Raw genomic sequence first — 26001 nt, 5'->3', positions numbered from 1 at the left:
AAAATAAAAATAAAAGCCTACTATCTTTTGAAAAATGAAAATTAAGCTGAAATCTGAGAGCTGGTATTTAAAAAGTTAATTTTAATGGAAATTCAGTAAAACAACAAAAATTCACTGGCTAGGACGGACATTCCCAAAGTCACCGCTTCTTGTACCTCAACTGTCCTTCCATCAACTGTCCATGTGACCTTGGGCAAGTCCTGAGCTCAATGCTCATCTAATAACTCTGATGAAATGCTATGCTTTTAAACTTGGGATTTTAACAATTAAAGCTCACAATGATAGGAACAGCTGACAAATAGTACTTTTTTTGCCTACCATGTGGTAAATAAAAACACCAACCACTATTAATAATGCAACACTTCCCAGGTGGCTTAGTGTGGTACAGAACCCACCTGCCAACGCAGGAGACACAGGTTCAATCTCTGGGTCGGGAAGACCCCCTAGAGTAGGAAAGGGCAACCCAACTCCAGTATTCTTGTCTCGGAAATTCCACGGACAGAGGAGCCTGGCAGGCTATGGTCCATGGCATTGCAGAGACGGACACGACTGAGAGACTGACGTGGCACGGCATTAACAATGCTAGGCAACAGGGCCCCCTTAGGGACTTCTGCGGCTGGGGGATAAAATGTAAATCTAGAAACAATTTCTTACTGCAGTCATTCCTGAGTATCAGCAGGGACCGTTTGTAGGATGCCCCATGGATACCAAATCCTACAGAGGCTCAACTCCCCTACAGTCAGGCCTCCACATCCACCAATATGGAAGACATAGACATGGAAGACCAACTGCATTAAGTCAAAAAAATAAAAAATGTTCATGACTTAAGACCTAGTAATTCTAAGTCTAGGGACTTACCCTATTTAGAAATAATAATAAAATAGATAAAACATGCTCTGAAAGAGCTTTTCTTCAAAGGTTATAAGGGAAATATCACAGGATCAATTGTGCTCTACTTATAGGTTATTACCCTTTGAAAAAGGCCTCATCCTAGCCATGTGCAGGGTTAGACACACTACACAGTTTATGTTACTTTATCTCTATTTTATAGATAAAAGAACTTAAAGTTCAATCCACGAGGTAGGTTAAGTGAGTTGCCCAGGGTCACAGGGCTAATAAAAGGTGGTCAAGTTTCTAGCTCAAATAATAAACGATCTCATCCAGTTCCTGATAAGATCACCAATCTTAGCCAAATACTGCAAATTCGTTCACTGTGTATACGCAGATCATCAAGTCTGTGATGTTTCCCTCATGTGCAAGGCACACTGACCGAAATAACTGGTCACGGGGAGTTCCTGTCATACTTCTTCATTTACCATTCTCCTTTTTAATCCTAGGATTTTCAAGATAGGATATTAAGAGGCAGCTAAAAGGTTGATTACAAAGACAGAGATTCACCAAGAGGTGGGGAAGGGACAGTAAAAACAAAAAAACAAACACCATCCGAAGAACATGTGAGGACTTGATTTCAAGTTGAACAAATCTTGATTTGAAACTCTCCTCACTTACTAGTAGCATGACCTTGAGCAACTAAACTGATTTCCCTTGGAGAAACTAACCACACAGTGCTTGACTCATAGCTCTTAAATGCATTTTAGAAAAATGCTATTTAGGAAACAAATAACCTTAACTTGATACAAGTTCTGCACTGGAAAACAGTGAACTAGTCAAATAACTATGTAGCCATACACACACTTACATCATGCATACAGCTGACCTTACCTTGTGCAAATGCCGTACATGATTTTCCAAAAAAATCTTAGTTTCTGTATAAAGTCTTTCTCCAAGGGGTTCAGGATAGGCCACACATAAAGCATAGATATCTCTAGTTAAATTGTTAAGGTTTTCATATTCACTGGAGACATTACTTTAAAACAAATGAGATTTAACTTAAGTTTGAACTCAAGTTAAAAAATGAAAAACCTTTATTTCACTCTTATAGTTTAGGATTATATAGATACATACAGAATGAAGACACCGACCCAACATGTGAGAGGACAGGATCACATAAGGTAAGTCACACACCCCAAAAAATGCTTTGTAAAAAATTAAGTGCTAACATATGATGGTGCACAATTTTCAGAGGAGGGTGGCGGGCTGTTTTTTTTTTTCAGTTTCAAAATATGCAAGATTTACCACTGCTAAAATTTCTACCTAAAATATCTGAGTATCAGAAGTCAACCTTATGTTCTTGGGCAAAATAACAGGAAAAGGAGAGAAACTGGCTGTAGAACAATTAGGAACACAGTTCTTTATTTTTTTTCAAAATAAAATTTTAAAACTGAGATTCCAAGTTTGCTGTTTGCGCAGACATTTTTTTATTTCAGGGGAGGAGCAGAAAACTCACGATCAGGTGAAGAGTAATTGGACCATCTTAGACGGATCAGACAATAAACATCGTAGAAATACCAATAACTGAAGGCACTTCTCAAGGAAGCTAGCTATCTCAAAACCATTTACAAACCAACAAGTAACTATATATTCTGTAGAATAAGAACACATTTAATTATTCCATTTTCTTTAACTTTTGCTCATTTTCTTGTCATCTTCTATGACCAACTCCTTCTCTTCTCTTTTTACTCATTATTTTAGTTAAAATAGCCTTAAAAGTACCTAAGTACTTGCCTAGCCCAACCTCATTCATGCACAAGTAACTTTTAACACTTTTTAAAGTTTTTACTAAGATTCCGATCAGAAACAGTTCATGATGTTCCACACACACACCACACACACCAAAAAAACTTAAGAGACTAGTTCAATAATAAGCTCTTCAAAGGCAAAATCCATTATCAATTATCATCTAAATACAATGGAAAGTACAAGAAATCAGGTGTTAGATTTCCAAGGTCTTGCAAAGTCTGTGCTCCATCAACTGCCAGCAGAGCCCGGGTGAGTCCCTTCACCAGGTGAGTACGAGTTTCCACATCTATTATATCTGCCCCACTGATCTGATAGGTGTGTTTGGGACACCAAATAACACTAAAAGTGTAAAAGATCTCGGCAAACTATGAAGCCTTGTAGAAAAGTTACCATCATTTTCTGTATCTGCAGTGACTAGAACACAGCCTATCAAATGTTTCTTACTGACAACTGCAACAAGAATTCAAAGAACTTCACTGTTCCTGCACCAACATTAGGTTTAATATTAACAACTGGGTTAGGCATTGACAAGTTGAATCACTCTTATGAAATCCCAGCCTTTCTAGAGAACACACACCTTGTTCAGTGAGGCAGCCATCCTTCAGCACCAGGGCACTGCTGGAGAGGGCAGTGAGCAGGAGACGACAGGAACCTACACCCACACTCTGGTAATAATACCTTCACGTCTCATCTTCCCTTTAGATGGAAGGAGTCTCTGGTTCCTGCAGGGACTACTCAGTCCGTAAAGCCTTCTACAGGGCCCTTCAAACCAGAGACCAGGCCTCAACCCTACTCCCTTCCTCCATGCGGAATGTCCCTGTGGTAGAAGGTGAAGGCAGGTCAGCAGCCTGCCAGGGCTGCCCCCAGGCCCTACCAGCCACAGCGCCTGGCAGACACTGGGCAGAGCTGGTGAGACAACCACCCCTCTCCCCAGCTACCTGCGGCTGAGGGTTCCTAGAGACTGCTTTAACCTCCTCAAGTACTGGAATGCTGTGGGTTTTTCCCAGAGTATATATCCTGGGTGCTGGAGGTCACACTATGTTTTTACCTATATAATGATATTATTAATGTTATAATATACATATAATATACATGTCTGCGCTCTTAGCACAGGAGGCAGCATGTCAGTCTCATAATCTGAAGGTCCTAGAGTTTGAACCTCAGAAAAGGCAGATCACTCCTTTAGGGCTTCCCTGATAGCTCAGTTGGTAAAGAATCCACCTGCAATGCAGGAGACCCCAGCTCGATTCCTGGGTTGGAAAGATCTGCTGGAGAAGCTACCCACTTCAGTATTCCTGGGCTTCCCTTGTGACTCAGTGGGTAAAGACTCCATCTACAGTGTGGGAGACCTGGGTTCAATCCCTGGGTTGGGAAGATCCCCTGGAGAAGGGAAAGGCTACCCACTCCAGTATTCTGGCCTGGAGAATTCCATGGACTGTACAGGCCAAGGGGTCGCAAAGAGTCGGACATGACTGAGCGACTTTCAGTTTCATAAACACACATTATATTCAGTTCAGTTCAGTCGCTCAGTTGTGTCCGACTCTTTGCAACTCCATGGACTGCAGCACGCCAGGCCTCCACGTCCATCACCAACTCCCGAAGCTTACTCAAACTCGTGTCCATCACGTTGGTGATGCCATCCAACCATCTCATCCTCTGTCGTCCCCTTCTCCTCCCGCCTTCAATCTTTCCCAGCATCAGGGTCTTTTCCAATGAGTCAGTTCTTCAAATCAGATGGCCAAAGTATTGGAGTTTCAAGCTTCAGCATCATTCCTTCCAATGAACACCCAGGACTGATCTCCTTTAGGATGGACTGGTTGGATCTCCTTGCAGTCCAAGGGGCTCTCAAGAGTCTTCTCCAACGCCACAGTTCAAAAGCATTAATTCTTCAGCCCCCAGCATTCTTTATAGTCCAACTCTCACATTTATATATGACTACTGGAAAAACCATAGCTTTGACTAGACGGACCTTTGTTGGCAAAGTAATGTCTCCACTTTTTAATATGCTATCTAGGTTGGTCATAGCTTTTCCTCCAAGGAGCAAGCATATTTTAATCTCATGGCTGCAGTCACCAACTGCAGTTATTTTAGAGCCCCAAAAAATAAAGTCTGTCACTGTTCCCATTGTTTCCCCATCTATTTACCATGAAGTGACGGGACCAGATGTCATGATCTTAGTTTTCTGAATGTTGGGTTTTAAGCCAACTTTTTCACTCTGTTCTTTCATTTTCATCAAGAGGCTCTTTAGTTCTTTCTCACTTTCTGCCATAAGCGTGGTATCATCTGCATATCTGAGGTTATTGATATTTCTCCCAGCAGTCTTGATTCCAACTTGTGCTTCATCCAGACCAGCATTTCTCATGAAGTACTCTGCATATAAGTTAAATAAGCAGGGTGACAATATACAGCCTTGACATACTCCTTTCTCAATTTGGAATCAGTCTGTTGTTCCATGTTCAGTTCTAACTGTTGCTTCCTGACCTGCATACAGATTTCTCAAGAGGCAGGACAGGTGGTCTGATATTCCCATTTTTAGGAATTTTCCACAGTTTATTGTGATCCACACAGTCAAAGGCTTTGGCATAGTCAATAAAGCAGAAATAGATGTTTTTCTGGAACTCTCTTGCTTTTTCAATGATCTAACGGATGTTGGCAATTTGATCTCTGGTTCCTCTGCCTTTTCTAAAACCAGCTTGAACATCTGGAAGGTCACAGTTCACGTACTGTTGAAGCCTGGCTTGGAGAATTTTGAGCATTACTTTACTAGCGTGTGAGATGAGTGCAATTGTGTGGTAGTTTGAGCATTCTTTGGCATTGCCTTTCTTTGGGATTGGAATGAAAATTGACCTTTTCCAGTCCTGTGGCCACTGCTGAGTTTTCCAAATTTGCTGGCATATTGAGTGCAGCACTTTCACAGCATCATCTTTTAGGATTTGAAATAGCTCAACTGGAATTCCATCACCTCCACTAGCTTCGTTTGTAGTGATGCTTCCTAAGGCCCAGTTCTAGGTGAGTGATCACACCATCATGATTATCTGGGTCATGAAGATCTTTTTTGTATAGTTCTTCTGTGTATTCCTGCCAACTCTTCTTAATATCTTCTGCTTCTGTGAGGTCCATACCATTTCTGTCCTTTATTGAGCCCATCTTTGCATGAAATGTTCCCTTGGTATCTCTAATTTTCTTGAAGAGATCTCTGGTCTTTCGCCTTCTATTGTTTTCCTCTATTTCTCTGCACTGATCACTGAGTAAGGCTTTTTTATCTCTCCTTGCTATTCTGCTATTCTTTGGAACTCTGCATTCAAATGGGTATATCTTTTCTTTTTGCCTTTGCCTTTTGCGTCTCTTCTTTTCACAGCTATTTGCAAGGCCTCCTCAGACAACCATTTTGCCTTTTTGCATTTTTTTCTTGGGGATGGTCTTGATCACTGCCTCCTGTACAATGTCACGAACCTCCATCCATAGTTCATCAGGTACTCTATCAGATCTAATCCCTTGAACCCAATCCCTTGAATCTATCTGTCACTCCCACTGTATAATCACAAGGGATATGATTTAGGTCATACATGAATGGTCTAGTTGTTTTCTCTACCTTCTTCAATTTATATCTGAGTCTGGCAATAAGGAGTTCATGATCTGAGCCAGTCAGTTCCTGGTCTTGTTTTTGCTGACTGTATAGAGCTTCTCCGTATTAGGTATAGTATATATTATGTATGTTATACAAATTTTTTAAAATAAGATTGCTGTCATGTAGGAATGCAGAGCAGCAGGTTTTAGACCACAGGGAAACCACCAATCTGTTTTCATATACAACCCCTAACTCACAAATGTAGACAACCCAGTTAAGAACTGCTTCAGCCTCACAGCCGCTGAATGTGCTATGCGCCCTCTGCCTGGCACGCTGCCCCTAGGTCGGTGTGTGACCTGCTCCCTCCCTTTGTCCTAGTCTTTGCTCAAGTTTTATCACCATCCGCAGAGAGACCTTCCCTGACCACTATCTGCAGAGTCATACACACACTCCAGCCACACTCAGACCCTTGACCTGCTTCAGTCCTCCCCAGCCCACTGCCCCGATATTTAACCTGTTATGATGAATAGAGGCACTGGCATTAGGTTTGCTTTACATCTACTTAATGCCTATCCCTTCAGTAGAATGAAGGGAAAGTGGCTTGTTTTGTTCACAGCTGTACTCCCAAAGCCTGAAGCGGTGTCTGACATACGCTAAATCTCAGTAAAGTATTTGTTGAACAAAAGGTTATGGAAGATTGTTGACTGCCACATACGGGCAATAAACTTGGAACTGTGAACAATAATACATTTGAAAACAGTCATACTGGAAAGTTCTTCCACTTAGGAAAGCTTAAACCTATTTTCAACAAGCTTATGAACCCAGCGCGCTGACAGGCGCAGGCGTAGGTGCCACCAAAGGATACGAGAAGCGGTCGTTCCACGTTGCTCTCTCCACATACTCCAACATCACCACAGCTTTGATTGTCGTGAGGAGTTTGTTCCAGGTTTCATCAAAATCCACTACTCTTGGTTTCAAAGACATTGTGCAAGTTTAGTGTTGAAATCTGTTAATTAAAGACAGTGCTAACATTAGCATGAATTCCACAGGGTCAGTCACTTGTCTCTGTAACAATCGCATCATTAGACAGCAGGATGCAGGAAGGGGTGAGAACAGAGCCTGGCACTTGGTGAGAACAATCAACACTGGCTGCCATCTTTTCATGAGTGTCCCGACAAGGAATTCCTCAGAATGTTTGTATTCACTACAAACTCTAAGAAATAGAGAGCTTTTAACACAGATTATTTATAATTCAGGGTGGTCCAAAGAATAAGAAGCTTCACATGCTGAGAGAAAGAAACTGGGGCTCAATGAGCCAAAAAGTTATGAGAAATGCATAGCAGATACTCGGTCAAGACAAAAAGGCTTCAGCCCCAAATCCTCGTGGTTTGCACTCCTTAAACTGGAGACCAAGCCCATGTATGAGGAAACGCAAAACCATTAAAGGGTTTCTTTTCTTAAAGCATCAGTTTAGCTGGATTCCAAACCCTTCTCCATAACACACCAGAAGAACAGAATCAAAAGAAAAACCTCTTAAAGCCATATTTAATTGCACAAGGGAGCATTTTTCCAGCACAAGCCTTCACATCCTCCCTGAAGTTTTCCCTCATTACCAGGACTGTGAAGTCCCAAGTTAGTCAGCAGCCGGGGTCAAACAAGGAGGAAACGTTCTTCCTCTTTGTGTCCCACTGTGGGGAAAAGGAGGTAAAGAGACAGCAGGGGGAAGGCAGGATGCACAGAGAGAAGGGAAACAAGACAAGAGACCAGCTGCATGGTCCACGAACTGGAGGCGGCCCTGGGCCCTTCTTCCATGGTGAAGAAAAGAATTCCAGAGGAGTCCAGGGAACAGACTTCAAGGAAGAGAAGAAAAGGAATCAGAGAGGTCAAACAAAAGCCCAAAGAGGGTGTGCCACACCAAATCAACTCTCTCTCTGATCAACAGACCAGAGACTACCTCCAGGCCTTAAACTTCCTCTAACTAGCAGTAATCCATGTGTGTGTATGCATGTATTAGGGGAAGAGGGGAACCTAAAGCTCCAGTTTTAAATCAGAAAATTAACCTTAACTCCTCACGCTTTTCACACATCCTATCTGTGTGGGATTTTCTTAAATCCTTCCATTCTCGTGCAACCCCATGAAAGCTCTGGGGTCAGGCCCTCAACAGCTCCAGTTTGCATTAATCTTTTATTTATCAAAGAAGTACTAATAACTGTTAATATTTATACAGTACTTACTATGAAAGTGAAAGTCGCTCAGTCATGTCTGACTCTTTGCGATCCCATGGACTATACAGTCCATGGAATTTATTCTCCAGGACAGAATACTGGAGTGGGTAGCCTTTCCCTCCTCCAGGGGATCTTCCCAACCCAGGGATCAAACCCAGGTATCCCACATTGCATATGGATTCTTTACCAGCTGAACCACAAGGGAAGCCCAAGAATACTGGAGCGGGTAGCCTATCCCTTTTCCAGCGGATCTTCCTGACCCAGGGATTGAACCAGGGTCTCCTGCATTGCAGGCAGATTCTTTACCAACTGAGCTGTCAGGGAAGCCCATACTTACTATGACCCAAACACAAATCTAAGGGCTTTATATAAAGTCACTTAATCCTCCCAACAATCTGATGAAGTAGGGCCCACTGTTCCCTCCATTTTCTGGATAAGAAAACTAATCACATGGTGATTAACAAACTTGCTTAAGGTCACAGAGCTATTTACTGATGGCATCAGGAGGATTCAGACCTGCCCTGGAACCCCTGCCCTCAATTGCCGTATACAACTATATGCTGTGTGCTCAGTGATGGCCGACTCCTTGCGACCCCATGAACTGTAGCCCACCAGGTTTCTCTGTCCATGGGATTGCCCAGGCAAGAATAGTGGGAGTGGGTCACCATGTCCTACTCCAGCCGACTTAGTAACATCCTTAGTGAGCACTTAGATACATGCCAGGAATAGTACTGGTGAGGGTCACAGTGGTCAACAAACAGAGTTCTTGACTTGTAAGAAAGTTAGACTCTTGGATCTGGCATTCAGCAACAAAAATAACATACCTAAACCACAGAGCTGACCGTGTCACTCTGGTACTTAAAGCAGCGTGAGATTTTCCACTATGGATAGCATCTGGTTTAAGCTCATTGGCAACATGGCTCATCAAGCGTCCATGATGTGACCTTGGACTGAAGCCCCTCCTCACCCTGCTCTTCTCATGGAACTCCGTTCCTTGGCATCATAATCTGAAAACTTCTTTGCTTAGAGGTCACTGAACACAACATGCTGATTCACACACACTGAGTGTTACCCTGATTGCTTTCTGTACTTAAAATTCTTCTCTTCTCCATGCCTCCTCCTTTCAATCCATTCACCTAACTCCTACTGATATTTTAGCCTTGGCCCAGAATATTAGCTTTTAAGAAATGTTCTGGGCCCATTTAAGCTAGGTAAGGTGTCCTCTTCTGTATGACTTCAGAACTCTCTTTAACCACTATTAGAGGATTAAACTACCCTCAGCCAATTCGATGGACATGAATTCGAGCAAGCTCCAGGAGTTGGTGATAGACAGGGAAGCCTGGCATATTGCAGTCCACGGAGTCACAAAGAGTCAGACATGAGCAACTGAATTGAACTGAGCCATGATTATCTGAGTGTTTCCTCAGGGTAGGGAGACTACTGTGTAACTGTGTACCAAAAAGCTATCACTGTTTGCTTCACATTCCATTCCTCCCCCTGTAAGAATGGGATTATACCACACACCCTGCTCATACATTATTTTAATGGTTGCATTACCTTTTAGCTTTATTCAAGTTTTAGCAGAATCAGACTGGCATTGATTTCTCTGTTGAGATCAACAGAGAGAATGGGTTTATATACAGTGATAATCCACTCTTGGATGGAAAATGTGACCACCACAGTGGGAGAAGCATCAGCCCAGGGAAATACATGAAAAACTAACAAACCAGTAACAGGAAGTATGCTAAAACAGTCAGTTGGCTTCTATGCCTGCCCAGTAGAAAGCTCCTTTATTTAAGCTCCTTAAATAAAATGTATGCTCCTTCATCTTATTTAAATTGTTTAAACGATCATTTACTCATGGAGAATTTATATAAGGACGTAAAAGAGAGAGGGCAAAGAAAGAAATGTTATGACAATAACATTTATGAAATTTCCATTACATTTGAAAATGATTCATAGATTAGATTTTCTCACTGAGAGCATCATTTCTAAGTATCGTATGGCTGTTAATAATAATTACAAAAGTGAATTATATAAACATAGAGCTACCACATGACTCAGTAATTCACTCCTATGCAAGAGAAAACATGTCCACACAAAAACTTGGACATGGGGCTTTCCTGGTGGCTCAGGGGTAAATAACCCACCTGGCAATGCAAGAGACTCTGGTTCGATCCCTGATCCAGGAAGACCCCACATGCCACGGAGCAACTAAAGCCCAGGAGCCACAACTACCGACCCCACTTGCCACAACTACTGAAGCTCAAGTGCCCGAGAGCCTTGCTCTGCAACACAAAGAAGCCACTGCAGTGGGAAGCCCAAGCACCACAACTAGAGAAAAGCCCACACGGCAACAAGGACCTGGCCCAGCCAAAAATAAATAAAATAAAATAAAATAAAAAACGGAAAAATTTGGACACAAATGTTCATAGCAGCATTTATTCATAAAGGCCAAAAAAGAGGCAACCATTCAAATGTCTATCAAGGAAAAAATGAATAAATAAAATGCAGTACATCCATACAATGATTATTCTGTAACACAAAGGAATGGAGTACTGACAGATGCTACAATATAGATAAACCTCAAAAACATACTCTGTGAATAAAGTTGGTCATAAAAGACCGCCTATTACAGGGTTCCATTTACATGAGGTATCCAGAAAAGACAGATCAGTAGACACAGGAAGTATTTCAGTGTTTGCACAGGGTTAGAGGACCTGGAGAAAAATGGAAAGTGACTGCTAATTAGGTGATGAAAATGTTTTAAAACTGATTGTCATCATGTTTGCACAACCCTCAAATGTGCTAAAAACCACTGAACCATACAGTTCCAATGAGTACACTGAATGGTATGTGAAGGATAACTCAATAAAGCTGTTAAGACACTAAAGGTGAAATAACCGTACCAAAAATTTTGGAGCAATTTAATGTGGAGGGGAATGTAGGGGAGAACAGGTACATTTATATGATTGCAAATTCTGAAATCTCAGTCTCCCTCTCACTCCCATGCTAGAGTTACCAGGTCCCATCACTAGAGGAATCTATTATATGTGTCTGGGAGTATTTTATGCATAAATGTCATTATTCCCCCTTTTTACATAATTGAATATAGAGATGGTTTTTCTTCATCTGTTTTATATAAATGGCATCACACCACTTACTTAACAATATAGTCACTTAACAGTACATTTGGAAAAGCATTCTATATTAATACACAAGGATTTCTTTAATCCTAATAGCATTTTTTGGAGAAGGACATGGCAACCCACTCCAGCATTCTTGCCTGGAGAATCCCATGGACTGAGCTTCAGGTCTATGACATGGCTACAGTCCATGGGGTCGCAAAGAGTTAGACACAACCGAGTGACTAGGCAAATAGCATTTCACTGCTTGGCTGTACTTGGATTCATTCTATTATGTTTGATATATGTGATGAGTCCTCCAAAATTAAAGTACCTAGTTTAATATCAGTATTTTTGAGTTAAAATAGTTTTTTAAATGAATTAGTAAGTTCTTTTCACATTGACAGCAACAAAGTTTTCTTCTAAAGATACTGTTAACACAAGTTACAATTGCTACAAATACTTATTAATAAGAAAATTACAATTTATCATTATCCTTACTGTTCATTAAATACCTTCTGAATTCCTCTCGTGTGATACATATTATACATACAAACATTACTAACCATCAACCTGCAAGTCAGCAAAATCCAGACTACAGGAAACTACTGGATAATCAGATTTCTCCAATAAATTATGCACTCACATAAGATAGAGAAAAGAAAACGAGAGTGAGAGACATTTATGGATGAGAAATTAAACTAAAATAGACTGAAAAGGCATATTACTCTACCATAGTATGATTGTTCCTATTTGGATCTAGATTTACACTCTTTTTTTTTAATTTATATTTATGATAACCCTGGAAATCTGAAAACACTGAGACCTTATGACTTCATGACCTTAAAAATATTTTTTATAACAATAATGAGAGCTTTAAAAATGAGAGTTCTTATCTGTCAAAGACACATCCCAAAATACTTATGAATGTACTAAATGCTGTCTGAGACCTACCTCAAAATTAAATGGCTTCTTTATGAACTGATTGATAATTGTTGAGCATGAGTGACAAGTACAGTAGGCATTATTAAACTATTCTTTCTCTTTATATGTTTGCAATTTATCAAAGTAAAAGGGTTTAAAAAAAATCTTTACCATCATCATCATTAACAGTTCCATAAATATGAGGAAGAGTGGGGAACACATAAAAGAAATCAGAATCAGAAAGTTTTTTTTAAAAGTGTTATAAATCCAAAATATCTAACAATCAATTAATATGCATTCTAGAAAATCAGAATAAGAGGTAATTATCAAAGAAAAAATACTGCAGAACTAATGAACATTAGTTTTCCAACTTAGAAGGGCATACTGAGTACCCAGAATATTTGATTTTAAAAATAACAAGGCACCACTTTCTGGCATACTAAACCACTGAGGATAATGAAAGGAGTTCATAATTTTTCAGAAAAGAAAAAAGTCACAACAGACTATAAATTATATCTAGCTTTACAATTGCAACACTGGATGCTGGAAGGTAATATAAAGCAACGCCTTCAAAATGCTCAGGGGAAAATGACTAATCACCTAGAATTCTCTATCCAGAGTGGTATCAAATAATTTACATGAAATCATTTTACTCAGGAATCTATTGGAAGATATCCTCTATAAGGAGGAAATTAATGAACCAAGACAGACTTGGGATCCCAGGAACAGAGGAATCTAACACAGGAGAGGAACAGGAATTTTTCAGGACAGAAGCTTGACAGATTTTAAAAACAACCCATCTATATAGACACAGAACAAAGGGCTCCAGGAGGGTTCTCTCCAAGAAAAAAAAGAGGGAAGGATACTTCCAAACTCATGTTACAAGGCCAGCATTACCATGATTACCAAAGGACACCACAAAAAAAGAAAATCTAGATACATATGAAGGGCTGAGTCCCTTCGATGTTCACCTGAAACTTTTATATTTGTTATCAGCTATACCTCAATACAAAATAAAAAGTTTAAAATAAATAAATAAACAAAATGGATATCAACATAAAAAATACATACACAGTTGATCATGGTGTATCAATCCTTTTAATGTGTTGTTGAATTTGGCTTACTAATTTTTTTTTTTTTGCAGATTTTCATCAACTGTGATATATTCCAGGGATACAAGGTTCAACATCCACAGATCAATCAACGACATTAATAAAATGAAGAATGAAAATCACATGATGATCTCAACAGATGCAGAAAAAGCACCTGACAAAATTCAACATTCACTTATGACAAAAACTCTCAACAAAGTGGGCGTAGAGGGGATGTACCTCAACATAATAAAGGTCAAGACAAGACCACAGCTAACATACTAAACAGTGACAAGCTGCCTAATAACCACTTAGGCAGTTTCTAGTAAAGTTAAGCATATACTTTCCATGGGATCCAGCAATTCCATTTCTGGGTATTTACACAGGAGAAATGAAGACATACATTTACAGGAAAACCTAAACACAAATTTTTAGAGCACCTTTATTAATAACTACCAAAATGCACAAACCCAAATACCCCATCAACTAGTGGATGGAAAACAAAATATGGTGAATTCACACAACAGTATACTATTCAGTATTAAAGTGGGACAAATCACTGATATGTGGACAACAACAGATGATTCTCAAAAGCATTATGCCACGTGAAAGCAGACATACTCATTAGGCTACGTATTATATGGTTGCTGAAAAAGTCAAACATACAAAAACATACATCAAATCACTGATTGTCAGAGACTCAGGACAGATTGACTAGTATTCTGACAACAAACATTTTATAATCAGTTACTAGTTCTACGAGAATAGCTAGATAACCCAAGGTAAAGACAAAAATCAAATTGATAAGTTATCTAGATTTCTGATAGCAATGTTCTAAAATTTCTTTTCCTTTTAAGTTTTTCTCTCCACACACCTACCTCACTCCCCAGAACACCAGAGAGCCCCTGGAGGAGGAAATAGCAACCTATTCCTGTAATCTTGCCTGGAGAATCCCATGGACAGAGAAGCCTGGTGGGTCCATGGACTCACAGAAGAGTTGGACATAACTGAGCAACTGATTATGCACAAACGCACTAACCTTTCCTTTCTCCCAAGAATCTTAACTTTGAAGTATAGATGTTGAAAGAGCTCCGAAACAACATGGTACTGTCCCAAAGTGTTAACACAGCCTGACAAAATTCCCACCCCAAAGATATTTTAAAGAAAACAAAGTTGCCAGCAATAGCAGAAATACAAAAGATATAATTTTGCCAATATCAGGGGGATTTTAATTTGAAGTGATACTGTTTTTCACTTAGACATTTTTCATACAAAGAAGTGACCTGGATAATTACACTTCAGCAGGTAAAGCAGTAACAGCATCTCAAAACATTTCAAGTCCAGAACTGATGCTGGTACATAATTAAATATTTTATTTGAAGCACAAACTATTTTAGCAAAATGTATAACCATGTTCAACATACTAATCAGTATGACTGCAGCTTAATTACTGATAAACATTTCAGCTGCCTTCCAAAAGTATAATTATCAACAATGTAAATGGCTAAACACTTACTGTCCTCTTTTTTTAGTAAAAAAAAAGTTAAAAATAAATAAAACCAAAAACCTATCAAATTTAACTTTTTATTTCAGTACTGATCATTCCCAGCAATAAAACTCTGGTATTCCAAAAATTACCAAAAGAATACTGGGGCCTAAATAAAGTTCAGGTAAGTCAATATACCCTATTAAGTTTTTAAAATGATATCCAGGGGGCTTATTGAGCAGGTTATAGTCTAAATACACAAAATAAGGAAAATATTTAATACCTAATCAAAGAGCGTTATTAATTCTGCAATATTTTCCATTTCTAAGACTGTCTCTGGTATACACTGACCAAAAGTTATCATGATTTCATATGAAAATAAGCTCCAAGTATGTATCTAAACACTTTCATCTTACTGCACTGAATGTGTGACCCATGAGCTATAGCCAAGAGATATCTTTGTTAGCTGCATGCTCAGGGTATAATGCTTACTGTTCCAATAAGGCCTGACACACACAGCTCCACACAACAAATGTCATTTCCAACATGTGACTTGCTTACTTAAGAATTTCTAGGGGACCTCCCTGCTAAGAGTCCATGCTCCCAATGCAGGGGGTCCAGGCTCGATTCCTGGCCAGGGAACTAGATCCCATATGCTGCAACTAACAGTTCACAGGCAACAACTAGAGATTACACATGCCGCAACTGAGATCTGGCGCAGCCAAATAAATAAATAAAAATGTTATTTAATTAAAAATAAATAAAAAGAATTTCTAGTAATGTGTTTTTTTAAAAAGGAGGACACGGGTGAAAAAAACAGTCAAGAGAAACACAGCGGTCTGTAACTCCAATTGGCAAAATGTACAGTGCAGGAAGAAACCCTTAGCAACGGGGGACAGTAGGAAGTACGGAATATATTTATAATACAACAAAGAAGTTACGGAAGAGTCTGCTTCCAAACTAAAGTCAACTTAACCAGAATTAAAGACCTTTCTCCTCAATGACTTGAGACTCTCACACATGTCTACAGACAGTATTTCTTTCCATGGCTCCTATCTGAATGAAGTGTTTTGTCTTTTTCACTTACTTTCTCACTTTTTTCCAATTTTAATAAGCCAGGCAGGAATTTAAGACTCCAACTAGCCTCAAAAAAATTCTTACATATGTTTCAAGGATGAGTTAGAGAACTTGAATTAATCTGAGTTTCTCATGAGTAGGCAAGCCCACCCACTTTGGCGCACAGGTTAGACAAAGCTGTGACCAATAAATCTTTTCACAAATAAACATTAAGACTGAATTTTCTTTCTAGTCCTGACCTTCTATCCAAATATTAAAAAGGATTACTCGAATTTACTCTAGTTACCCTTTTTAACAACTCAATGACTTACAATATGTGTTATCCTATCCTGAGAGCTAAATTAAGTCACATATATCTAAAAACCTTGGACTCACTTTGGTAACTTCAAACCATTATTATGACTATTGGGAAAGTATGCTCTATTTCTATGAGAAAACAGCAATTATAAATAAAAGGGGACAGCTAGTGTAAACGCTATAGTGTTTGACTGGAATGAGAGTTATTAGTATGGTTTTTAACACATACACAGAGATGAAAAGATATAGAAATAAACAGATGTTGTGTATGCATGGATTAGTATTCATACATATATTTCTAGCTCTGATCACTGAGAGGGCCTAGGAGCAAAGACACCCAGTGGCAATCAGCACACATAGCATCTAGATCTTGGTTTCTAAAAACCATTCTCCAAGAGAAAGAACCAGAGCTCACTGGAGAAGTGACTGGTTCCAGGGCTGCAGCAGGGACAATATAATGAGTCTGGACATGTTAAGATGTCAGAAAACAGAAAGTGCTTTCCTAAAGAGGTTGGAGGATGTTAAAAAGACAAAGAGTCAACTTGAAAGCCATAGCAGAACAATCTTGAGTGATTAAATAAAGATAAAATCAAATTATAAACCACAGAGTAAAACAAATATCTCTGACTCAACATGGACACAAATATGGAGAAGGGACAGTTCTCCCTTATAGAAGAATTCCAATTAATAAGTGTAGAAGGAAATGAGAAAAATATAAAATTGCCATCAGATGAACACTGCTGTAATTACTATTACAAGCAAGACCTACCAAAGAACGCTGCAATGAAAGGACAAAAATTTGAGAACAGGATTTCTACATAGTTTCAAAGAATCTCCCCCAAGATATCCAGTAATTATAAAGAAAAAAATAGTAACTTTTTCAAGCAGAGAAATTTAACAGACATGACCTCTCATACAACATACTGACACCCTGTATCCTGCGATGCGATATGCTGTAGACTCAGCATCACTTCTTTAGTATGCCTGCCAAAAATGTACCACCTCAATCTAACTAAGAGAAACCATCAGAGACACCCAAATTGAGTCATTCTACAAAATAAGCTGGCCATTCTTTGCAAGCACGAAGATGATGGAAGATGAGAAAAGATAATCACAGATTAGAAGAGACTAGGGAGCAGATGCTAAATGCTGTGTCCAATACTGAACTGAATCTTGGAAGGGTAAAGTACATTACAGGAAAAACTGGTGGGATTCACATAAAGGCCTGTAGTTTAACTAACGGCATGGTACCGATGTTAATTTTCCTCGTTGTGATCATTGTGCCCGGTTGTGTAAGCTGTTAGCATCAGGGAAATCCGGGGGAAGGTGTACCTGAGCTTTCTGTGCCATTTGTGCAACTTCTCTGGAGAGTCTAAAATTATTTCAACATTTAAATTTAGGGGACTTCCCTGGCAGTCCAGTGCTTGCCTGAGACTCAGCGCTTCCGCTGCAGGGGCCATGCATTTGATCCCTGGTTGGAGAACTAAAATCCCACTTGCTACGTGGTACAGTCAAATCAACAAAAAAGAAACAAAAACAAAATTTTTTTAAAATGTAAGTATCCTGTACTTTCCATCAACTGAAGTAAAGCAAAACTGAGAAATTCAAGAAATATTTACACACGGTAAATCTGACATTTCATTATCTGAAAAGCAACCAACATTAGAACAAGACTTAAGTCATTGAGTTAATAGATATTTATTAAGTATTCACAATACTCAAACCTCTACCAGGTATTAAAGATGTTGCTTTCAAGAAGCTTACAGCTGATAAGAGAAACAAAGATGATAAACTACTAACCTGACTGTATGTGTGTCAGAATTTTTCATCAGTCAGGCTATAATTCAATGATTAAATAACAACAGTAACATTTACACTGTTAAAGTATACAAGTGAAAATTCTGTGGATAACTAAAATATTCAAATAGAACATTAATATCTACATTTACAGAGTTTAAGTAAGCTTAATACACTAAACACACACATTTCATAGTATTAATAATTACTAATGCTTCAAAAAAGAAAAACTAAGTATTTTTAAGATATTTCTCCAACCTAGAAACTAAATGCTTCCTTATCTCAGATGAAAAAGAAAAAAGGGAGGTAACAATAACATAAATAAAATCAAACTGAACAAAACAGTTGATAAATCCAGAACAATCTCAAAAAAGAAAAAAAAAGAGGTAGATCAATTTACATAGAAAATGTCTGGCTAAAGACAGCTGAGTGAAAATCAAAATGTCAACCAATATAAAAAATAGTATTAAATTCATCAGAGAACACAATGAGTCTGAGTTTTTTAATTCTTCAAAAATACAAAGCTTAAAGCAACTTACAGAAAATATTCCATCCCCCCTCCTATGGGTCAATCAACAGGGGGAACTAACATTAACTGCACCCCAAAAGTTGTAGCAGATGCTAATATCATGACCTTAACTCTAGTCATCGTCTCAAAACTTTTAAGACTTAAGGGAACTTCACTGTTCCAGTATCTCCAACAGGCCTTCCCAAATACAAAGTGGTAACATAGTCTGAATCTTATATAGATCTTCAACTTAAGATCAGGTTGCTGCTGCTGCTAAGTCGCTTCAGTCGTGTCCGACTCTGTGCGACCCCATGGACGGCAGCCCACTAGGCTCCGCCGTGCCTGGGATTCTCCAGGCAAGAACACTGGAGTGGGTTGCCATTTCCCTCTCCAATGCATGAAAGTGAAAAGTGAAAGTGAAGTCGCTCAGTCGTGTCCCGACTCTTCGCGACCCCATGGACTGCAGCCCACCAGGCTCCTCTGCTCATGGGATTTTCCAGGCAAGAGTACTGGAGTTGGTTGCCACTGCCTTCTCCGTAAGATCGGGTTATGTCTCCCCAAATCCATCAAAAGTTACAAATATCGTCAAGTTGAGATGCATTTAATACACCTCACCTACCGAACATCATAGCTTAACCTAGCCTACCTTAAAAGTACTCAGGACGCTTACAAGAGCCCACGGTTGGGCAAATCATCTAACAGAAAGCCTACTTAGAAATAACATGTTGACTATCTCATGTAATTTTGTGACTACTACATTGATGAAAAACAAAATGGTTGTTCATGCGCAGGATGATTGTTAAGTGTACTGGTTGTTCCCTCTCATGACCGCTTGGCTCTCTGGGAGCTGAGGCTTTGCTGCCACTGCCCAGCATCACAAGACTGTGATACTCCATACTGCTAGACCAAGAAAAGATCAAAATTCAAAATAGGGTTCTACTGAATGCATATTGCTTTTGTACCACCATAAAGCTGAAAAATTGTTAAGGCAAATCATCGTAAATTGGGGACGTTCTGAATTCCTAAAGATGGTAACATAAGAATTATGCTAACATCTGCAACACAACAGAAACTTGACTGTTAAGATTCAAGCCCAGGCCAAGGGCCAGACGACTTTGAACAGATAGTCGGATTATTAACTGATTACGGAGAGAGAATTCAGTCATACATCTCAAGTAGCAATAACTTTTGTCTCATGAAAACATTCCAAATTTATGCTTGTTTTTCCAAGATTTAACATTAGCTAAACTCCCTCAAAACATTAAGATTCAATGCTGGTCTTTTTACCAACTTACTTAAATTTAACTGACAGTACATTCACAGAAATGCTGCTTTTGATCATAATTAAACATTTTTCTAGCACATAAAGAAAACAGGCAGATAAAAAAGGTAAAACACAAGAAACAGTACAAACTTGTGTTAAAACAAAAAAAAAGCCTCACCAAAACAGCTCTTTCAACTCAACTCCATATGTGCAGGTCCTAAACTCACAGAAGATAGGGACCAAATCAGAAAATGCTGCGGTGCCCCAGGACTGTCTCCTCTTCTTTCATACATTCTTATTTCAGACAGTCTCATACTGTTTCATAACCTTTTAAATACTATTTAATACTCTAAAAAATACAAGGTGTCAAATCAAAGCAAGTATGCTACCATTTTTGCCAAGTGGGGAGAAGAAACCTACACACATTTGTCTACATGCGCACAAAGTATATCTTTGGAAAGATGTGTTGAGAGACCGCCAAAATATTTGGCCTCAAATATGTTGGGACAAGAAATAGAGACTCTCATTCTATACTCCATCAAACATTTCAAATTCTGAATCATGGGAATATAGTTTGTATCTAAAGACAGTTATAACAAGAAGCAAAACAGAGGAGTTTTTTAAATTCTTTAAAAAATTAACAAATTATAATAACCAACAGATAAAATCAGATGACTCCCCATATCTTTCTCTGACTAGAAGTTAAATCCTTTGAAGGCATAGATTTTTGTCTGTTTTTTCACTATGATGTATCCCCATTGCCTAGTCCATAGCTGGTGCTTAAAAAATACTTGTTGAATGAATGAATGCCTCCCTAATCTCTCCACTGAACTCCAAGCTTGTATATCCAACTGCCTGCTTCTCATCTCTACATGAATACTGAATAGGTCCTACTTCAAATGTCCCATCCAACCCTACACGCATACAACAACCTGCTTCCCTCACTTCCCCATCTCAATTCACGGCATCACCACGTTCCAGATGAAGCCTCAAACCTGGGAGTCACCCCCATCCCAGCCAACTGCGTTCCCATCCCAACCAGGCCAGATCACTACTTTCAACTCCACAATATATCTCAGCATCTTTTTTCCTGGACTCTGATCACTACTCAGATCTGCCCCAGCCTTCTCACCGGTAGCCCTGCTTCTTCCCTCTTATCCAATCTCCTTCACAGTCAGATTGTAAACCAGACCATATCACTCCCAGCTTCGCAAAAAGGGAACAGCTTTCCAATGTTCCTTAAGAATAAAAGCCAAACAAACTCCTCTGGATAACAGACCTCACATGACCTGACTTGTGGCTACCACCTAACCTCTTCTTTCTCACGAGGGTCTCAGCCCAACTTCAGTGAGTTGCTTTCAGTTTGCTGAATCTAAGCTTGAAACTACCTTTGGGCATATCCATTTTCTGTTCCCTCAGACTTCCAGAGGCCATATCCTTCCCACTTTTCAGTTATCAGGTCAAAAGTCTCCTCAGACAGGTCTTTCCTGACCGCAGCATCTGAGGCAGTCTCTCCTAGTCACTACCACGGCTCCCTGTTTTACCTCTTTTATAGCACTTACGATTGGCTGAAACTCTCTATTTCTCACTTTCTGACTTTCCCTTACCTCCCAGAACTGAAGCTCCAGGAAAGCAGAAATTTCACATGTCCTGTTTATGGCTGTATCCCTAAGGCCTCAGGTAATGCTTGTCATACAAACCAGGTGCTTAATGAATAGTGAACTGACAGACAAGGCAAAACGGACTTTGAAGAAGGCCTACAACATTCCATTTAGTGACATACTGGTGAAAATGAAAAAACATGAATAAACTATCTTCCCACAGAAAACACTTAAAAATCACCAGAGGGTGGACAGTGAAGTAAAAGTATTTCAGATGCATGTGAGCATTCACACATAGAAAGGGTATTGTTCACATACTATGTACAGATGTCCTTCCAACTTATAAACAGTATCTGGGGTAGGGAAGAATAACTGAGAACACCGTGTACATCTGCTATTGCATCTCTGACTCTTTCGGAAGGGTCTTCCAATACCGTATTTGGGCAAAAGAGGCAAAATATAAACAATCTGTTCGACTGTCTGTCTTGGAGAGAATCGTGAAGTAGTAAAGAGGAGGGAGCAGTCTTTTGAGTGTTCTTAAATGCCTATTATGCAGTCGGTGGTAAGTCAGAACTAAGTGATTATTTCCCCTATCTTACTATGTATAGATCTGGGACTGGTCTAGTTCAAAGATGCTTACACTGTGAAGCCAAAGTCTGACGTGAATGTTAATAATCTTTAATCTTATTATCAAAATGTAAACTTCCACGGTTCTCCCTTACAACTAGGTATTAGTACTCCCTGGGGAAAGCAGAGGATGTAACGACAAAACAGTCTGCAACTCACAAATGTTTTCTGTACATGCACGTATTTGCAGGGTGGTAGGGAATGGTCTAGACTCCCTGGTGTGTAACTAAGTGCTCTTAAGAGTCTAAGGATCTTATTTCACCAGACCCCAAGGGTTGAGACAGGTCTAGCATGCACGCAGGGCACTCCTCCCCAGAGCTATCAATCTTCGCTGTCTGCGGAAACAAAAGTGAAGACACTCGTGCTAAGGATGTAAGAGATTGATGCCCCCCGCCCCGCCGCCCTCACACCGCAAACACAGAGAGCTGTGTAACCGCGTGAGCGCGTAAATAAAAGAGAACACGCACTCGCACCTTCCCTCCCTGGGAGCAAAATGGGGCCGAGGGAGGGGCGGCCAAGGCCGGCTGGAGGCCCGGGATGCAGTCCGGGGGCGGCCAGGCTCCGGGGCCGGCGCTCCTGGAGCCGGGGTCACCCTCAGGACACCCGGTCCCCGGCATCCCCCCATGCCTCCCCTCCCCCTCCGCGCCCCCAACTCCTCTCCCCGCCCCAGCCCCGCCACCCACTAACCGGGAGAGGAAGTTTCCCGGAGCCCGCAGCTGGCTCCGGGCCTTCAGCGGGTTACCTGATGCAGAGGCGGGACGCGGGGCAGGGAGCAGGGGAGGGAGACAGTCCGAGGGCGCGCAGGACGGTGCCCGGCGAGGAGGGTGGGCGGCGGCGGCTGTCAGCTCCGTCCCTGCTCACCGCGCTGCCATTACTGCGCGCAGGCGCCTCCCCGCCGGCCGCCACCACCGCCGATGAACGGGGGGGGGGCCGGCCCGGGGCCGGGGGCCGGGGCGCTCACCTGCCGTCGCGGGAACACGGGAGAGCTCCCGGATGGAACGGCGCGGTGGGGAGCGTGCAGGGGAGAAGGGCGGGCGAGCCACGCGAGCCGCGAAACAACCGTCCTCCGAAGCCTTGCTTTCCCGGCACACCCTCGGGGTTCCTCTTCCGCGACCACCAACACCCCCCCTGCGCCGGCGTTGGTAGAGTCCGACTACGGCGAGGGCCGAGGGCCACTCTTGTGCGGTCGCGGAAGGCCGAGGGAACCTTGCTCCAAGCCACTGCGAGCGGCCCCAGCTGCCCACGAGCGCTCGCGGTTCGCTGAGCTAGCGACTGAGGACCCTTAAGTCTGGGGGCCGCTGATAACAACGTGTTAGAAAAGTTGTTTCAACACAGGATTTTCCCCTAAAGTTCTTTTAGAACTACGTGAACATTCTGATACACCACCATTCCTTGCCACCGACTTCTATGGGCTTTTCAAAGGATTGATAGGTATTAGCAAAATTAGTTTCCTCGGACATACTCCTTTTCTAGTGGGTTTTTATCTGTAGACATTCTGAGACATAAATATGTATTTTCACTAGAGGCGGTCCCTTCACAGCCTGTGACCCCAACTCCCCGCCTCCCTGCACCTGTCAATCCAAGGGTGTCCTTCGCCTACAGTTGCTCAGGGTGATGTTGACAAAAGTTCAGACAGTACCCATCTCCTCCCTAGTACGCACAGCGCCCCAGGGAACAAAAGCCTGGCTTTATTCTTTTATCAGCCTTTGGTATCCAAAGATCTCAGAAGTCAGTCTTGTCTTCTCTGTGCGTTTTGAGCCTTTCCCATCCAACACCCTTTCTTAAAACTCTGTACCATTCGGCTTAAGTCGTATCCGACTCTTTGGGACCCCATGGACTGTAGCCCGCCAGGCTCTACTGTCCAGGGGATTTTTCCAGGCAAGAATACTGGAGTGGGTTCCATTCCTTCAAGGTCCACATAAAATCTCCCGACCTGGTAAATCCCACCGAACTTTCTCCTCTTCTAATCTGCCTCTCGCAGCACTAGAAGTCTGCAGTACTTATTTTAAGAAAGCTATCATATGTTAAAATCAATCCCACTGTATGACCTGTTTTCTCACATGGTCTCTTTCTTTTAATCCAGCAATTCTCGAAGTATGGCCCTCAGACCTCTGGAAATCTGAGATCTTTTCAGGAGTCCCAATGTTAAAAACCCGGCTGACATCTCAGGCAGAATCAAGAGGGTGGCAAGAGACATTCCCTAGCCAACCAGTGGTTAGGCCTATACACTTTTACTGCCAGGGCCTGGGTTCGATTCCTGGTGGGGAAACTAAGATGCCACAGCTGCCTGGCAAGGCCAAAAAAAAAAGAGGGTGGCACAAATCTGTCCGGTTGGTCTTTGCACTGATGCCACACACTCCCAGTTTGGCACTTTGTTCTTGTTTTGTATCGGGAATATCCTTGATGAAGTAGTAAAAAGTACTAATTTTATAAAGTTCAACCCTGAGTACAGGTCTTCTAACATTATGTGGGAAGAAATGGGAAGGACACGCCTACTCTTGCTGAATACCACAAGTAGGATTGTGGTCTTGAAGAAAAACACTTGAGTGGCTGAGTTGCCAGCTGAACTATTTTTTCATGGAGTGCCATTTTTCCTTAAAAGAGCAGTTGATAGGAATGTTAACATTACTCTGTCTTGGACATTTCTACAAAATGAGTAACATGAGCCTAACACTTCAAGCAAAACAACTGACAGTATTTGTTGCCAATGATAAAATTTCGCTTGCAAGTGAAATTTGAAAATGTGGGAAATTTGTGTCAATACTGCCAACTGAGATAATCAATAAACAATCTATAATGGGAATAGAAGAGTTTTATTCCAGCCTGAGAATGATAGCCCAAGAGACACAGATTCAGGCTCAAAAATGAGGGAGGCTTATATGGGCAAAAACACAAAGTTAACTTAAGTTGTCAGGACTTAGGTTTAGAAATAGCAAAAAGTAAGGATGCTTGTTAGGTAAGGATTGGTTGGGTATCCAAAATGGTTGCATAGTTAAAAGGGAAGACCTTGAGACCATAAGGTTGCAGCCGTCAGCTGCTAACAGATAATTGTGTTTGGGAACTGCTGTCCTTGAGTTCAGAAAATTCAAGTTCTCAGTGATGGAGTAACAAGTGTGACACTATATCCATAATGGCCACCCGGCTCCCCTTTGAATGCCTGAACCACAATTACTGCATTTTCATTTTTTAAATAATTTTTTTAAGGGTTAAAGTAGTCATACATTGTACCTTCGATAAGCCATAAGATAGGCTGTTCCAGTTAGCCTAAAGTTCAAGCCAGAATGACTTCACCATACTTCAGATGTGAAAATGTCTTCCATCACCACCATGAGCTTGACAGCTTAAAGACTTTTCTGATGCTATTAATGATTGTGATTTTTTTGATATTGTATGATAAACTATCTCAATACATGGAAGATCTACATGACACAGTGAACCAATATTTTCCAAATAACTGATGCCGGCCACTTTAAAATCACCCATGGATAAAATATTGATTCTTTCTTTCTTTTTTTTTTTTTAGTTCTACCAGTTTATTGTTACCAACCCATCTCCCTCCACCCTCTTGCATACATGCTCAGTCATGTAACCCCCGATGGACTGCAGCCCGCCAGGTTCCTCTGTCCGTGGACTTTTCCAGGCAAAAATACTGGAGTGAGTTGCCATTTCCTTCTCCATAAAATATCGATTCAAAGTGAAAGATAGATCAGAGGATAGATAGGAGTGGGAGTGTGTGTGTGTACCTACACATAAAACACAGAGTACAAAAGA

General features: G+C 40.8%; 1 protein-coding gene across 3 annotated transcripts in view; it reads right to left on the bottom strand.

The window, feature by feature from the left end:
• Positions 1-23342, bottom strand: part of CUL2 (cullin 2) — a 69065-nt gene extending 45723 nt beyond the window's left edge. Inside the window, exons 1-3 of one of the 3 annotated variants that reach the window (XM_043883771.1) lie at positions 23192-23342; positions 7074-7214; positions 1723-1825 (exon numbers count right to left, since the gene is read on the bottom strand). In XM_043883771.1, coding sequence (XP_043739706.1) covers positions 1723-1825; positions 7074-7192 — 222 coding nt within the window. In that variant the 5' untranslated portion in view covers positions 7193-7214; positions 23192-23342. Of the gene's footprint in view, positions 1-1722; positions 1826-7073; positions 7215-22917; positions 23137-23191 lie in introns of those variants that run through there. The other 2 variants (XM_043883770.1, XM_043883769.1) reach the window with 2 other exon arrangements.
• Between the last annotated feature and the right edge of the window lie 2659 nt (positions 23343-26001).

This window comes from Cervus elaphus, chromosome 23, assembly GCF_910594005.1.
Source record: "Cervus elaphus chromosome 23, mCerEla1.1, whole genome shotgun sequence".
Classification (NCBI taxonomy): domain Eukaryota; kingdom Metazoa; phylum Chordata; class Mammalia; order Artiodactyla; family Cervidae; genus Cervus; species Cervus elaphus.
Note: the sequence above shows the minus strand (reverse complement) of the source record. Positions and strands in the feature narration are given on the sequence as shown.